General features: G+C 56.8%; 1 protein-coding gene across 18 annotated transcripts in view; it reads right to left on the bottom strand.

Moving 5' to 3' along the window:
• Window positions 1-3,125: 3,125 nt before the first annotated feature.
• The window catches only part of CHST15 (carbohydrate sulfotransferase 15), a 79,210-nt gene continuing 67,723 nt past the window's right edge, over window positions 3,126-14,612 (bottom strand). For all 18 annotated transcript variants that reach the window (XM_066355040.1, XM_066355033.1, XM_066355041.1 and 15 more), the window contains 3 exons: window positions 13,671-13,827; window positions 7,817-7,964; window positions 3,126-6,310 (listed from right to left, as the gene is read on the bottom strand). In XM_066355040.1, coding sequence (XP_066211137.1) covers window positions 6,120-6,310; window positions 7,817-7,964; window positions 13,671-13,827 — 496 coding nt within the window. In that variant the 3' untranslated portion in view covers window positions 3,126-6,119. The remainder of the gene's footprint in view (window positions 6,311-7,816; window positions 7,965-13,670; window positions 13,828-14,612) is intronic.

Raw genomic sequence — 14,612 nt, 5'->3', positions numbered from 1 at the left:
AAACGGTGAAGATAGTGGTTTCCCTGCCTGGAGCTGAAACATGGAAGATGGACCATCCGAGATGCTTTGCAAGATGGAGCAGTGCAGAGCTGTCCAACAAGACAGGGGTGTGGCCCCACTGCTCCCTAACAGCGGTGCTGTTGCAGAGCCATGCTGCCCCATAATTGAGCTGTAACGTCATTAAGCTGTTCCACAGAAATGTTTTCACAGCTGTGTTGTGTGACGATTGAGCTGTTTGTGCCACATCAAGTTTGGTTCTTCACTGTGCCACAAACTGGGGGTTCCTGTTGGCATTGAATTGGCGCCATGGACCATTGGTTGATGGACCTGTGGGTAGGAGTCCCCAGAACTCGCTGTCTAGATGGGAAATGGAAACATACAACTGAGAACAGAGCACAGGGGAATCAATGCCGCCTTAGCTGGAGAGGGCCTAAGAAAGGGGAGCTCCTCATGCAGGTCAAGAGGTGGGAGGAAGGGGGGAGGACAGGGGGCCATCAGAGGAAGAGCGGACACTTGAACTTGGCCTTGGGGTGGAGGAAGAAGCTGATTCAGCTGAACAGCGGGGAGGGTGGGCACTCCTGGTGGGGTAATGGCTTGGGCAAAGGCAGAGGCAAAACCTTGGGAGCACAGGTGAGGCGTGTGTTCTCTTAGGGGCAATCAGGAAATGAGAGGCAAGACCCGGAGAAGTTTGCTCCCGTCCTGTGAGCCATCGGGCTTTCTCTTGAAATGGGGGCTGTCTTGGATGTGGAGTTTTCCTGAATTCCATTAGGTTGAAAGTGCAGAAAATGGCAGTTCTCCAGATGAGCTCACATGAGGAGGTAGGAATAAACAAATGGTCTCCATGGCAACCGTGGGGCCTGGTTTGGGATGTCTAGCTGCCCTTCTGAGATCTGAAGGCCAGTCCTGAGGAGGAAAGCAGCCACTCCTCATTCTTCAACCATGACTGTAACTGGCAGTGGCAGCAGGAGCTGCTGGCCAGGCGAGACCCCTTACTAAACCAAGAACCAGCTGTCCAGGGGACAGCCAGGATTCCTGAGAAAGCCTCCGACTGTGGGGTAGAAGGCCCCATGGAGCGTCCGGTCCCATCTGCTCAACCTCCTGCAAGTCAGGGGCTCCTACCAAGGGCGGGCAGCTCACCTGGTTCAGCTTTCTGGGCGTGCAGGACATAGGAGTGCAGTGAGGTGGTACTGGAGGCCAGGAATGGATCTTTGCCCCAGTGGCCCTTGCAAGGCCGGACACCCCGGATTGGATGAACAGCAGGTCGGGCACTATCCCAGTCTGTTTTGCTGCCTCTACAAGGAAATGACCTGGAAGATGCACCTGGCCCTGACCTCATCCTCCAGGGCCTGTGGCAGCCTCCCAGCCCAGACCATCTGGAAGGCACTGGTCCACCCAGTTCTGCCGGAGGCTCTGCCCTCTCCACCTCCCTCCTTGAGGAACTCAGAGTGGAGGAGAGCAAAGTGAGAAGATTCAGGCCCTGGAGACCAGTCAACCTGAGATCAGGGACCAGCTCTGGTCTTCAGCAGCCAGGGAGTCTGGGGCTCCTTATTTGGCCCCTCTGGGCCTCAGTTTCCCCACCTGTATAACGGTAACACCAGAATAGAGAGAGAACCTCCTTCCCAAGATGGTGGTGGGAAGCCAAGGAGAAATTGCACTCAGCACAGGGCCTGGCTCTCAAACACATGCTCAGTGAGTAACTAGCATTGTTACTCTCGTCACCACTTCAACCGTAGATGGCCTCTTATCTGGCCTCCCCAGTGGTCAGATGTCCAGGGCTGACGTCCAGAATACGCTCTTGGCTGTTCTGCAAAATGCCCTCTAGTCGATTTTATATTCACAATAAGTTAGTGACAATTGTTCCCAAGTCTTCCTTATGCCAGTTGTGCTTGACATTATAAACGCTCAATTAACTAAGTATATAAACCAGCAGTTTCCAATGCCTTTACGCCCTTAAAATTTACCCAACATCCCACGGAGCTTTCGTTTATGTCAGTGGCCCCAACCCCCGGGCTGCAGACCAGTACCGGTCCGTGGGCCATTTGGTACCGGTCCACAGAGAAAGAATAAATAACTTACGTTATTTCCGTTTTATTTATATTTAAGTCTAAATGATATTTCCTTTTTTTTTATTTTTTTTAATATTTTATTTATTCATTATGGGGGGGGAGAGAGAGAGAGAGAGAGAAGGGGGGAGGAGCAGGAAGCATCAACTCCCATATGTGCCTTGACCAGGCAAGCCCAGGGTTTTGAACCGGCAACCTCAGCGTTTCCAGGTTGATGCTTTATCCACTGCGCCACCACAGGTCAGGCCAATGTTTCATTTTTAAAAAATGACTAGATTCCCTCTGTTACATCCGTCTAAGACTCACTCTTGACGCTTGTCTCGGTCACGTGAAACGTTTATCCGTCCCACCCTAAAGGCCGGTCCGTGAAAATATTTTCTGACATTAAACTGGTCCGTGGCCCCAAAAAGGTTGGAGACCACTGGTTTATGTCATTTACATTTACCAACAGTTGTGATATACCAAAAGGGTGAATGACGTCCTGATACGATCGTGAAAACAGCTGAATGAGCAGATCACGACTCAAAGATCTCAAGGGTCCCAGGCCCACCCTTTGAGAACCACTGATGTAACAAATGAGCTGCCAGGTGGAAAACCTTAGGAAGTCCAGCACAGAGGAAGGAAACAACTTGGGGAGCACAAACACACAGATAGTGGAGGGCAGGCTCAGACAGCTTCGCTGGTGGTTCCCTTCCTCATGCCCCTCAGAGAACCAAACCCGGAAACCAGCCCTGGCGCATGACGCGTGACCACGCAGTTCTGGCAACAGAGATGACCCAGAGTTCCCACCTGCAGGCTCACATTCAGAGAAGTCTTTGGCCCTTTATATCAGAAAGACAAATTAATGAACCTTAAGTATTTTAAGTAAACATACATTTTTTTTTAAAGAAAGGTATACATGCTTAGGTAGGATTTTCCTAATTTGCCAAATGACAGGTGCTTTGAGAACCCTGACCCATCCCAGCCCCCCCACCCACCATGGCCATGAGCTCCCGACCCTAACCCTTGCCTTTGACCCCGCCCCCCCATTGCCTCACCCTGTGAATGAGCAAATGAACAGCCCCACCGTGCCCCACCCCAGTGCCTGAGGCAGGGCCTTGTGCCAGGCTGATGTTCAGAAAATACTTGCTGAAACATTAAACATTTACTCTTTGTATCATTTCTAGCTTGTGTGTGTCCCTCAGTGCCTTCGAAACCCTCGGGCAAGGCTGAGCACCAAGTGGCAGGATGTGATGTCTGATCTGTCAATAAGGGGGCGTGCAGAGAAGCAGGGGTGCGGCCCCAGGAGGGTGAGCTGGGGACAGGAAGAGACTTCAGGAGCAGGGACAGAGCAGAGGACGTGGGGTTGAGTCCACCTTGGGGCCATCAGGTAAGACCCATGACAGGGAGGCTGGCAGTCAGCCTGCCAAAGCCATCCCTGGACTAGGAGGCTGGGGCCACAGAGGTCACTGGCCCCCAAGGCTCTCCTACGGGCCAGAAAACCTTTAAATCCAAATGTCTGAAGACAACATTAGGCCTGTCTGTGGTCAGGGCTGGCCCTCACACACTGACTTGTTACCCCCCACCACCAGGACCGCACAGGGAGTCCCCGGTAACCTCTGCACCCTTCTCTCTCTCCCTGGTCACCACAGGGGGTAGGTCCCCCTCCTATGGAAAGTGCACATCTCCCGCAGGTACAACACCGAACTCCTGTGACTCATTCGTGCAATGGACACGGCGAGGGCTCACGACAGCGAGGAAGAGCCTGAGCTCTGGGAGCCTGTCACAGGTCCACATTTAATTCCAGCACATAGTAATGAGAGTACAGCGTAACCCGGGTGCACTCGGCACACCTTACGGGGCAGAGGGAGAACCGCTCAACACACTCCCACAAACGGCTTTGCAGAATACACTGTCACTTCAGTACCAGGCCGTGAAAAATGTCCCATTTCGCTTTGGCTTTGGGTGGCAGGCTCCAGGACCACTGCTCAGAACGGCACCAGTGCCGTCAACAGGAATGGGCCCCACACGAGAGAAAGCAAGGGCGCGTGCCCTTTGAAGAAAGGCCCCTCGACAGAAACGGGTGTCTGGATGGCACTGACCACCAAAGAAGGGCTGGGCCTGCGTGTATAAAAAAATATGTGGATAGCAAACCAATTAATATTGGAAATAATACTGTCCATGACACTTCTGTAAGAAGTAGAGTTAGGCCACATGTTATTCACATGCATTGTAGTGCTAAGAAAAGTCTCCTGGGATTATGGTCGGGGAGGAATAGCAAAACACGTCCTGAAAAGTGACACATGGCAGAGATGTCCAGAGCGGGGAGCCTCGCCAGCCACAGAACTGAAGGGACCCACTCAGAAAATGCACCCACACTTGCACACACACCCGGTGCTGCAATTAAATACACGCACACACTGAGGTGACGTCCCGATGCCCCCGGGCTCAGGGAGACGCACACACTGGCGTGACGCCCCGACGCCCCCGTGCTCAGGGGGACGCACGCACTGGCGTGACGCCCCGACGCCCCCGTGCCCGGGGGGGGGGGGGACGCGCGCACTGGCATGACGCCCCCACGCTCCCGTGCTCAGGGGGCGCACGCACCGGCGTGACGCCCCCACGCCCCTGTGCTCAGGCCACATTTCCCCGCTTGCTGCTGCTCCAAGCGCCAGCTACGAGGGAAAAGGTGGGGAGACTGTCCCTGAAGGTGGGTGTTCGGGACACATAGCTCCTCCAGTAGCGAAGTAGTGGAAACAGCCAGGCCGTGCCAGTACTGGGAGCCCTCCACGCGCCTTCGAACGGGCTGTGCACCCCACCTCCAACGGCAGAAAGACAAGGGCGCCGGGGGCTGGAGGCCGAGCAAATCCTCACGCCCATGAGTGGCGGCTGGGCTAGGGGGTGTTTGCACTCTCTGACTTGGTGTCCAGGACCTTGAGTGACAGTTCTGGTTGCAGGAAGCTTCCCTTGACAATGCTGGGGCGGCGGTTTCTCCCGGGTCTCCTCTGGGGACGTGTGCCAAGCGGGCACAGGGCTCTGTTCTGTCTTTCCCCGTCACCTCCAAGACATGGCAAAGCCGCCTGCCTATCCATGAGTAAAGCGAGCTGCCAGATGGCCCAGAAAGTTCTCTTCGGAGTCCCAGCATGCCCCATTCCACCCCAGTTAGCTCATGTGTTGTGTTTCTTAATCAGGACAGGGTGTCTGGTAGTCTGTGAACTGAGTCACGGCCTCTGGCCACGGATGGTGGAGCAGGTCGGTTACAAACTCGCTCCGGCCGTGGCAGCCGGAACTAAAACTTCAAACACGCTCCGGCCCGACGGCCTCGTGTGCAGGACGGGCGCCGGTGACCTCGATCTGCGTGAAGTGTGGCAGTCCCTCAACGTTGCCCGGTCTGGCCTCAACAGCCACAATCTCCCTTCCATTACAAACTGAATTTATTGAGCCAACTTCGAAAGAGGCAGAAAGGAGAGTCCAGCCAGTGCCACGCACGGTGTTTAACTTTCTGTGCAAAACACAAGTCCAACCAGAACAGAATGGAAGGAGGTCCGGGAGACCCCAGGGTTTATCTCTGAAGAGACTGAAGGGCTGACTTTGGAGTAAAAGGGGGAAAAAGCAGCTCCGTTCTCTGCCAGCCGAGCTGCTGACCCGCACAGAGTGAGTGTTTCAGAACGGAACGTGTCAGTTCTGGCTGGCCCCACGGCATGACCTCGAGCCTGCTCAGCCGGACCCCAGAACTGTCAAGCCCCAGGCCCAAGGCCTCCCTCCAGCCTCCCGGGACTGTGCCCACCAGCCTCATCCTGGGAGCGATGGTCACAGTCTCAGAGCAAAAGTCATTTGTCCAGAAGTGGGGCTTCCGGTGGTCTCAGGCGAAGACGCATCGCGGAGGGTCCGATGGCGGCTGTTTGATGTCGCCAAGGAAATTGTGGAAGGTTACAATAAACACGTGCCTGGGAAGGAAGGACACCTCGCATCGTGGGGTTTTCTCCACGCTCTGAATACGACGGTCCCCCAAACAAAGAGATTTTATTTTTTTAATCAAGAAACCTGCCGGCCCGGACTGGCGGCGGGGACCCGGCCTCACGTCTTCTTCCAGGTGAACGCCTCGTCGGCGAGGACCTCGGCCAGCCTGGCGTTGAAAGGCCCGTAGAAGTCCTGCAGGATCCTCTGTGTGACCGGCCACATGGGTCCCAGGTTCCGGTCCTCGGGACGCCGAGCATTGGACGCGGGGTTCTTTGTCATCAAGGCCTCCTGCTTCTCGCTCAAGGGGCCTGGAACACAGAGAAAGGAGCCCCGTGAGGCGGGCGGCTGGGCAGAAGGCAAAGGAACTTGGCAGAACTCCCAGCCGCGCTTCGTGTTGAGACGGGAGTTTGCCTCCCTCAAGGATGTGTTTGGAGATCAGAATTCTCTGGCTGGGTCCGAGACTGGGGGTACTGCTGAGGATGGTGGTGGACATAGAGCATTACGAAGCGGCTGGCTCCATGGCCCGGTGTCTGACACCTGCCTTCAGGGGTGCTCTTGAGATCTCAGGCCACCACCTCCCCTGAGCATCACTTCCTGGCCTCCTTCCAGCTGCCCGTAAAGGGCTGGTCCCCACGTCCATCAGCTTGTCCTTGGACAGCTGTGCAACCTGCCAGGCATAGTTTGTGCACTTAGGTTTCCTATTTGCCAGCCCACCATCATTTCTACTAAGGGCTCCTAGTGCAAAGGGCCCCATGGCTGGGCCATAATTCACCCGGTGTCTTGCTGAGAAGTGGCCCCAGGGAGTGGGGAGAGGAGAGGAACTATCTGTGTCCAGAGACCCCACCGGCTGGACCTCTACCTCCAGCAAGGACATCAGTGGGGAAAGGCCCGGAACAAGCCAGCAAGCATTGCCACCTGAGGCTGCCACCTCCACCCCCAGCCCTGTGGACCATCAGTCTCTCACTGGCTTCACCCATCATCAGATCTCTGCCCAGGCCTCTCTGCCCGAGGCTCTGGGGACCTGGCCAAATCCCTGAAAACCCATCTCTCCAAGTCCTTCAGTTACGTGAACTAAAAGGAATAGAATTGGCCTCACTGTACATCTTAGGGACCAAAGATAAAGCTCGTTAATGCTCGAGTCTGCAGGTGGCCAAATTAAAAAAACTGGTTCTAGGCGTTAGAAGAACGTAATCACACGCCATCACATTGCCAGCCCTACAGGGTGGGCAGAAAGAGAATCAAATGACGAGAGGGTCCCGAGTCCCAGTGATGGAAAATAGATTTCTGTTACCCAGAAGCCCAGGAGCCAGGAGTCAGCCCCACAGCTCTGACTCCAGGGTCCCCCCGAGCCTGGGACGATGCGATGACCTGGCCATTCCCTCCCGCAAGCCCTGTGGCCTCTGCAGGACTGTCCCAGCCACCCGCTGACATCCTTTCCATCCCTAAGGCTCAACTCATGAACTATTTCCTTCCACGAAGCCTTCTGTGCTGCCTTCAGCAGCTGAGACCCCAAGTCACCTGCATACACCCATTGTGATGACGTTGACCCTCCCCATCATCTTACCAGTTATCTGAGCTGCAGCTTCTCCCTCCAGTGGACCATAAGCCCCCAGATGAGAGGCGCTGTCCCCTCCCCCATCCCCTCCCCCAGGGGCCAGGCACCACACCATACACGAGGCCCCCTGCACAGCTGCCGAACACCCTCCCAGCTCGGCCCACCCGTCCCGGCTGCACGTGACTCAGGGGGTCCCTCAGAGAGCCAGCGTCCCGTGAAGCTCCGGCCCCGCCCGCTGGGTCTCCAGCGACATCCGTACCGAGGCTGAGGAACTGGAAGACCCTGTGCATCGTGCGCTTGACGTTGGAGGCGTGGTCTTCCAGGCGAAGAACGAGGAACTGCTCCTTATCGAACACGGTGAGCCAGTCCAGAAGGTACACGGCATACAGCCCGACCTGCAGCCGCACCTAGAACCAAACAAGAAGGCCGGCGTGAGACCCGGAGGAGCGCCCCCGCGCCGTGCGGCACTGTGCCCCACGTGGGACGGCGTGAGACCCGGAGGAGCGCCCCCGCTCCGTGCGGCACTGTGCCCCACGTGGGACGGCGTGAGACCTGGAGGAGCGCCCCCGCTCCGTGCGGCACTGTGCCCCACGTGGGACGGCGTGAGACCTGGAGGAGCGCCCCCGCGCCGCACAGCACTGTGCCCACGTGGGACGGCGCTTCGTCATTACAAACCAGCCCCAAGGAGTGACCCTAGCCAACAACTGTCTGCAGAGGCCGGATTTTAAACATCATGCATTCTTGCTCCTTGCCAGGATTCCCACTTAGGGTGGCCTTTGATCCTCATGACAACCCTGCAGGTCGCTCCACAACACGGTTCATCGTGAGGATGGAGGTACTGGAAGAGGACAATGGAAGAGCCACCAGTGGCTGTGAATGTTCTTGGCACAATATCCCAGCTGTCTCTGCTCCTATGCCGGGCACACACAGGCGTGAGAAACACCACCCAACACCTGGGAGACGAGCCAGGTGAGAAACCTCTACTGCCCGGCACTGCTGGACATCTGGGACCAGGAGGGGTATGTGCACATCGGAAAACTAGCCAGGCTATATGAAGCCATCCCCTTCCACCTACATGTGTCTGGGTTCCCTGTCCTCCTCCTGGGCCTGCCTTCGTGTCAACCTGAAACCCTGCAGAGTCAAGAATGAACCTTCCCCAGGGAGAGGTCTGGCCGTTGTCCTCAGCTCCTGGAGGTGACCTCTAGGCCACCGAGGAGGTCCTGCCTGATATGACAGTCTTTGCTCACCTGGGGGTGTAGCCACTAGGGGCTTTGTACCATGCAATAGCAGCCTGACGTCCAGGGGGAGGTCAGCCATGTGCACAGAATGCAACGGAGCCCCAGTACGTACTCTGGACCCGAAAAACTCCAGTGGGTGCCCCCGGTTGGCAGCGCTCCATGTATCTCGTCACACCCGGTGACCGGGAGGCATTCACCGCCCACGCCTCATGGGACGACTGGAAGCTCGGAGTCCGGACACCGCCCCCGCCCCGCCATGCGCTTCTCCCCTTGGCTGACTTAAATCCACGTCCTTTCCCTGCTGTGAGCTGTGAGCATGACTATACCACGATCCTTGTCTGTTGTGATCCCTTCCAGTGAGTTACTAACCCTGAGGGTGGTTCCGGGATCCCCTCCTCAACTTGCAAATGGTGTCAGAAATGAGAGCGGTCTCGGGGGCTGTACCTGCTAACTTTGAAGCTGGCCCCAAGCTCCGGGCAAAGCCCGAGAGAGCAGACCCTTCCCCTTCTCCGTGAGGCCCCTCCTCCAGTGCTCCAGTTCCCCCCACCCAGGTACTCAAGAGCCCCTGCTCTGCGCCTGGCTTCCCTCTGCCTCTCTCTAGTCTCGCCCACCTCTGCCTCGTTCAGTGACACTCCCCTTGTTCAGCCCCATCAGAACCTGCCTGGCGTTGTCACCTGACTGGCACTCACATCCCTCATCTGAACGCCAGGTCCCAGCCCCAAGGCTCCCTGGTCTCTGTGAGTGGAAAGCCCCCCCCACACACAGCCTGAGCGCCAAGCTGCCCAGACCCCTCCCCTCTCAGGTCGTCAGGCTGGCACACTCTGGCATCATATTCCCTCTCCTTCCTAGCTCGACCTTGAGCCCCTCAAGGGCGGGGACCACGGCGCCGCTTCGTCCTATCTGCACCAGGCCGTGCGTCCTGGCGCCTTCTTCTCGCGGCTGGGACTGCAGAGCACCGTGGTCACGGCTGGAGGCCAACCCGTCCATCCGACAGAATACGTGCCCACGCTACTAGCCTCCCCTCCCAGCCCCTCCTCCCTGCCATCCGTGTTCTGACCGCGTGAGCGGGCATGGAGGAGGAAAAACAAGAGGCTGAGCAGTGCTCCCAGTTTACGAGCCACCGCCAGCCACGGGCTGCGCTGCCGCAGACACTAGCTCGTAAACAGACCTCTGCCAGGCGGACGCTACGGATCATGAAGGCTGTGTGGCCTCAGAAACACATGTGCGTCGCCTCCGACAGAGGAGCCGCTATGAGGATGTCCCCTTGTTACGTCCTCGGCCTCGCAGGGCTTTTCAACCCTATCCAGCCTGAAGAGTCTTCTCTCTCCCAGACAGTCTGCCTTCGCGGCTTCCTTCGCAGGCAGGCCTGGCCCACGGGGCGGGGAGTGCGCAGGTCAGCTAGCGGCATACGCCGGGACTTAGACCTAAAGCCAGGTCCCTGCAATCAGGGCTCACCCGTTCATGAGTCCCCACATAGCCTCTCCACTACTCTAACAAATTCCCACTCATTCATTCATCCTGTGAGTAACCTAGGGCCTGCGGCCAGGTACCCCGCTAGGCAACGGGGGGGGGGGGTGTTGCTATGTAACAGATACCCCTCCTGGCCCCAGGAAGCTTGGAATCTAGTGACAGAGACACAGTGAAGCTGCCAAAGGAACTGATATCCATGACCACCAATGGGGATACACGCCATGGGGATACAATAGAGTGGAAAGAGAGAGCGAACAGGTCAGGTTAAAGCAAGACCTGAAGGGTGAGACCAGCTGCCACACCCAGGAGAAGCAAGTCCTGGGAAAAGGGAAGAGGGGAAAGGCTCTCCAACTGGGTGGCCCCACCCTGGGAGCACAGCACACCCACGTGGAGGGCTTGTGAAACAGACTGGGCATCCTGCCCCAAAGCCCCCGATCCTGGGCTCAGGGGTGAGGTCTGAGAGTCCGCATTTCTGACAGTTCCCAGGGGGTGCTGGTGGTCCAGGGGCCAACTGTGTGAACCCTTGCTCTCAGGCCAGAGGCTGGCCCGTCTGCAGAGCAGACTGAGAGCGTGGTGCCCAGCAGTGATGAAGAGAGAGATGGAGAGGAGGTGGGAGGCTCCTGCAGTCAGGGGCCGCAGGGAGGCAGTGAACGTCGTCAGCAGCGTAGCTCCCGGGTCCTCATGTGTTTGAGAAACGTCGCCCTCCTTGCACGGGGCCAGGCTGGGACTCACAGCGGGAGGAAAACTGACTTCTCTGTCCCAGAAATGGACATTCACCCCCAAGAGGAGGGTTTTGGATTGCCCCTGATTGCCTGGCTCTTCCCTCCCAGCAGGAGGTCTCCAGGGACCCAGAACAGCGGTCAACCTGCAATCCGTGACGGCCACTTCGGTCCTGTCCAGTGACCCTGCCTCTGGGTAGCTCACTCTGACCAGAGGTGCCTGCTAAGCCACTGTCTTTGTCGACCTCAGCAAAACATGAAACTGAATTAAAAAGCACACGCCTCCTGCTGATTCGGATTCCTGCCTCTAGGAGCCACCAGGGTGGGTGGAGCCCCAGGAGTGTCGACGGCCCCGGGACCCGGGGTTGAACCCTGAGCCTGCCTGTCGCTAGCTATGTGGCTCTGGGTGAGAGTGAAGTCTCGGAGCCTCAGTGGCCTCACCTGTAAAATGGGTGTGGATGTCAAGAGACCTGGGAAGGCTGGACAAGATGATGTATTAAAAGAACTTAAAGACGGGGCCTGCTCAGTAATGAACAAACAAGGAAGCCCTTCCCCTCCCTCAGGGCAGAAGGTTTGAAGAACTTTTGACTTGAAAAAATTTCCAGCATGCACAAAAGTGGAGCCTCACGGTGATGCCCGTGAACATGTCCCCAGCCTCAACATGGTTCATGTTCACAGCTCGAGCGCCAACAGGGAAGCGGAAGGGGGAGCCCGCCCTTTCTTTGCTGCGGGAGGGAGAAGCCTAGCTGTGGACGTCCTGCCTCCTGAAGACAGTCACAGACAGGGACAGGCACACCCCACAGGCTCTGTCCCTGCGGCACCGACTGGGACGAGAACAGAGGTCAGAGGGCCTGGTACGCTCTGCAGGGTGCAGAGCGCCCCTGGTGGCACATGGACCACACGTTTCTTTCAGACATTCACTGGTCCGTGGAGAGAAACGCCATTTAAAGCTATTGAAATAAACTATGCCTCTGGTCGGACGGACGGGAGTTCGGCCCAGCCCTGCCCGCCCAGCCCAGGAGACCCCGAGGAAAAGCCCACACAAACCCCTCCCTCCCTGGGTCTTTGTCAGGCAATCTCCTTAAGAGACTGTCACAGTAGTAACAGGGCCTGGGAGCGGATGGTTCCAGCCCTGTCTCTGCACCACAATAGCTAGTCACATCACTTCACCCTCCTTGTGCTCATCTAACGACAGTGACACTGACTCCTCCCACTGGCCGCATGGTGGAAACCCATCCCTTAGCTACAATGTGCTCAATGGGCCACTAACAGCTTCTTTTGCAAGAATATATATAAATATATGCACGAAATGGACAGCTACATTCCTAAAGGCAAACAAGAGAAAGGAAAATAGTTTTCCACCGAGACCCTGTTGAAGAAACATGGAAAGTCACTGGCGGGTAATTCTTAAAACCAACAAAACAACCCACTGCTGGAGAAAAAGTGAAGACAGTCTGAGAGCTGGGGGTCCACACACTGGCCAGGCCAGTCCTAACTGCCTGGTGTGTTCTCACAGCCTCACTCAACAGGACTCTTCCTTGTGGCACCCTCAGCTCTCCAGAGGGAGGAGGGGGAGGGAGGGGGAGGGGGGAGGAAGGAGGGAGGGAGGAAGGGAGGAGGGAGAGGGAGGAGGGGGAGGAGGGAGGACGGAGGGGGAGGAGGGAAAGGGGAAGAGGGAAAAGGGAGGGGGAGGGAGGGGGGAGGAGGAGGGAGGAGAGAGGAAAGAGGGCAGAGGGAGGAGGGAAAGGGAGGAAGAAGGGGAGGGGGAAGGAGGAGAGAGGGAAGAGGGCAGAGGGAGGAGGGAAAAGGGAGGAAGGAGGGGAGGGGGAAGGAAAGAGGAAGGGAGGAGGACAGAGAAAGGAGGGAAAAGGGAGGAAGGAGGGGAAGGGGAAGGAGGAGGGAGAGAAGAGGCAGAGGGAGGAGGGAAAAGGGAGGAAGGAGAGGAGGGGGAAAGAAGGAGGGAGGGAAGAGGGCAGAGGGAGGAGGGAAAGGGGAGGAGGGAGGGAAGAGGCAGAGAAAGGAGGGAAAAGGGAGGAAGAAGGGGAAAGAGGAGAGAGAAGAGGCAGAGGGAGGAGGGAAAAGGGAGGAAGGAGGAGAGGGGGAAAGAGGAGGGAGGGAACAGGCAGAGGGAGGAGGGAAAAGGGAGGAAGGAGGGGAGGGGGAGAAAGGAGGGAGGAGAGGGGGGAAGGAGAGAGGAGAGAGGGGGAGAGCAGAGGGAAAAGAGGGGGGAGGAGGGGAGGGGAGGAGGAAGGAGGGAGGAGAGGGGGAGAAGGGGAGGGGAGGAGGGCAGAGGGAGGAGGGAAAAGGGAGGAAGAAGGAGAGGGGGGAGGAAAGAGGGAAGAGGGAGGGGGAGGAGGGGAATCGGGAGGAGGGAGGAGAGAGGGAGGGAGAAAGAAAGGAGAGAGGAGAGAGGGAGGGAGAAGGGGGAGGAAAGAGGGAGGGAGGGAGGAGCAGGCATTGTAATCAGCAGGGAAGAAAGGGGGGGCTTCCCCAGCTGAAAGGGCCCATCGGTTTCTACATTTTTACATGAATATTTCTTTTTGCATTAGCCACAGGCTCCGAGGCTTGGAGGGAGGGGAGTCATTGGCACATTGAAACGCTGCTCTGTGTGTGTCTGCTGACATCCCCATCCACAGTCTATTTGCATAATCAGCAGCACAGAGCGCGGGCTCTGCAGGGTACGCACAGGCATGGCGTTGTTGAGGGTGTTGTTGTAGACGCAGGCGCGCAGCGAGTAGTCCAGCACGCAGTTTTCAAACAGCTGCAGGGCTTCCGTCACTTTCTCGTGGAAGTCGTCCGCAGATTTATTTGAACTTGCAAAGTAGAGATAATCTGAGTATAACCTGTGAATAAAATGAACAAATTATATGTATCATCTATTTATTTATTTTACCACCTGGGGATGGGGAAACCAGGCCATTTGGGTGACAATGAAAATCACCGTGTGTAATTGCCTTTCCCCAGTGTTGTTCCCTTGCAGAGGCGCCATTCTCCTACTTCCCTCCCTGCCTCCTCCCCAGGGCTACCCAGACTCTCCCGGACTCGGACAGGTCTACACCGGAGGCAGACAAACCCCCAGTGGTATTCTCTAATTTTTTTTTGGGGGGGGGGCCTTTGTTCTTTCCCGCCACCTCAGGCCAGGGCTGTGTTCACAGGAACAGTGAGCCTGAGACAACACCAGGTGACCCAAACTGGACAACAGCAGAGAGGGGCCGTGAACGCTACGCTCCTTCCGGGTTCCCCTTCCCCAGGTGGCGGCGCTCAGAATGAGAACATCTGTCGCTCTTGCAATATTATGATTCCGCAAGAATTCCCGTCCCTTTCCACCGACGTTCAGAAGTTAAAAAAAAAAGGAACGTTATGAAATGTGTCTCTCGAGACGGGTAGGGGCTCCTTTTTAACACAGTGTAACCCCCCCACACGTGAGGGCACACTATATACACTGTGTCCACTCACACGGATCTGCTGGCGGCCCCAGGTGTTCGACCTCGGGTCAGCCACCTCGGTACTTGTGAGTTCTGGCTAAGAAAGAATTCGGAGCCAAGACTCAAAAGTGTAAGGGAAAGTTTATTTAGAAAGTCACCGGGATAGAAGAAATAGACTCAGGAAACAAGTCACAGAGGCAAAA

Source organism: Saccopteryx leptura, chromosome 13 (assembly GCF_036850995.1).
Source record: "Saccopteryx leptura isolate mSacLep1 chromosome 13, mSacLep1_pri_phased_curated, whole genome shotgun sequence".
In the NCBI taxonomy this organism is placed as follows: Eukaryota; Metazoa; Chordata; class Mammalia; order Chiroptera; family Emballonuridae; genus Saccopteryx; species Saccopteryx leptura.
Note: the sequence above shows the minus strand (reverse complement) of the source record. Positions and strands in the feature narration are given on the sequence as shown.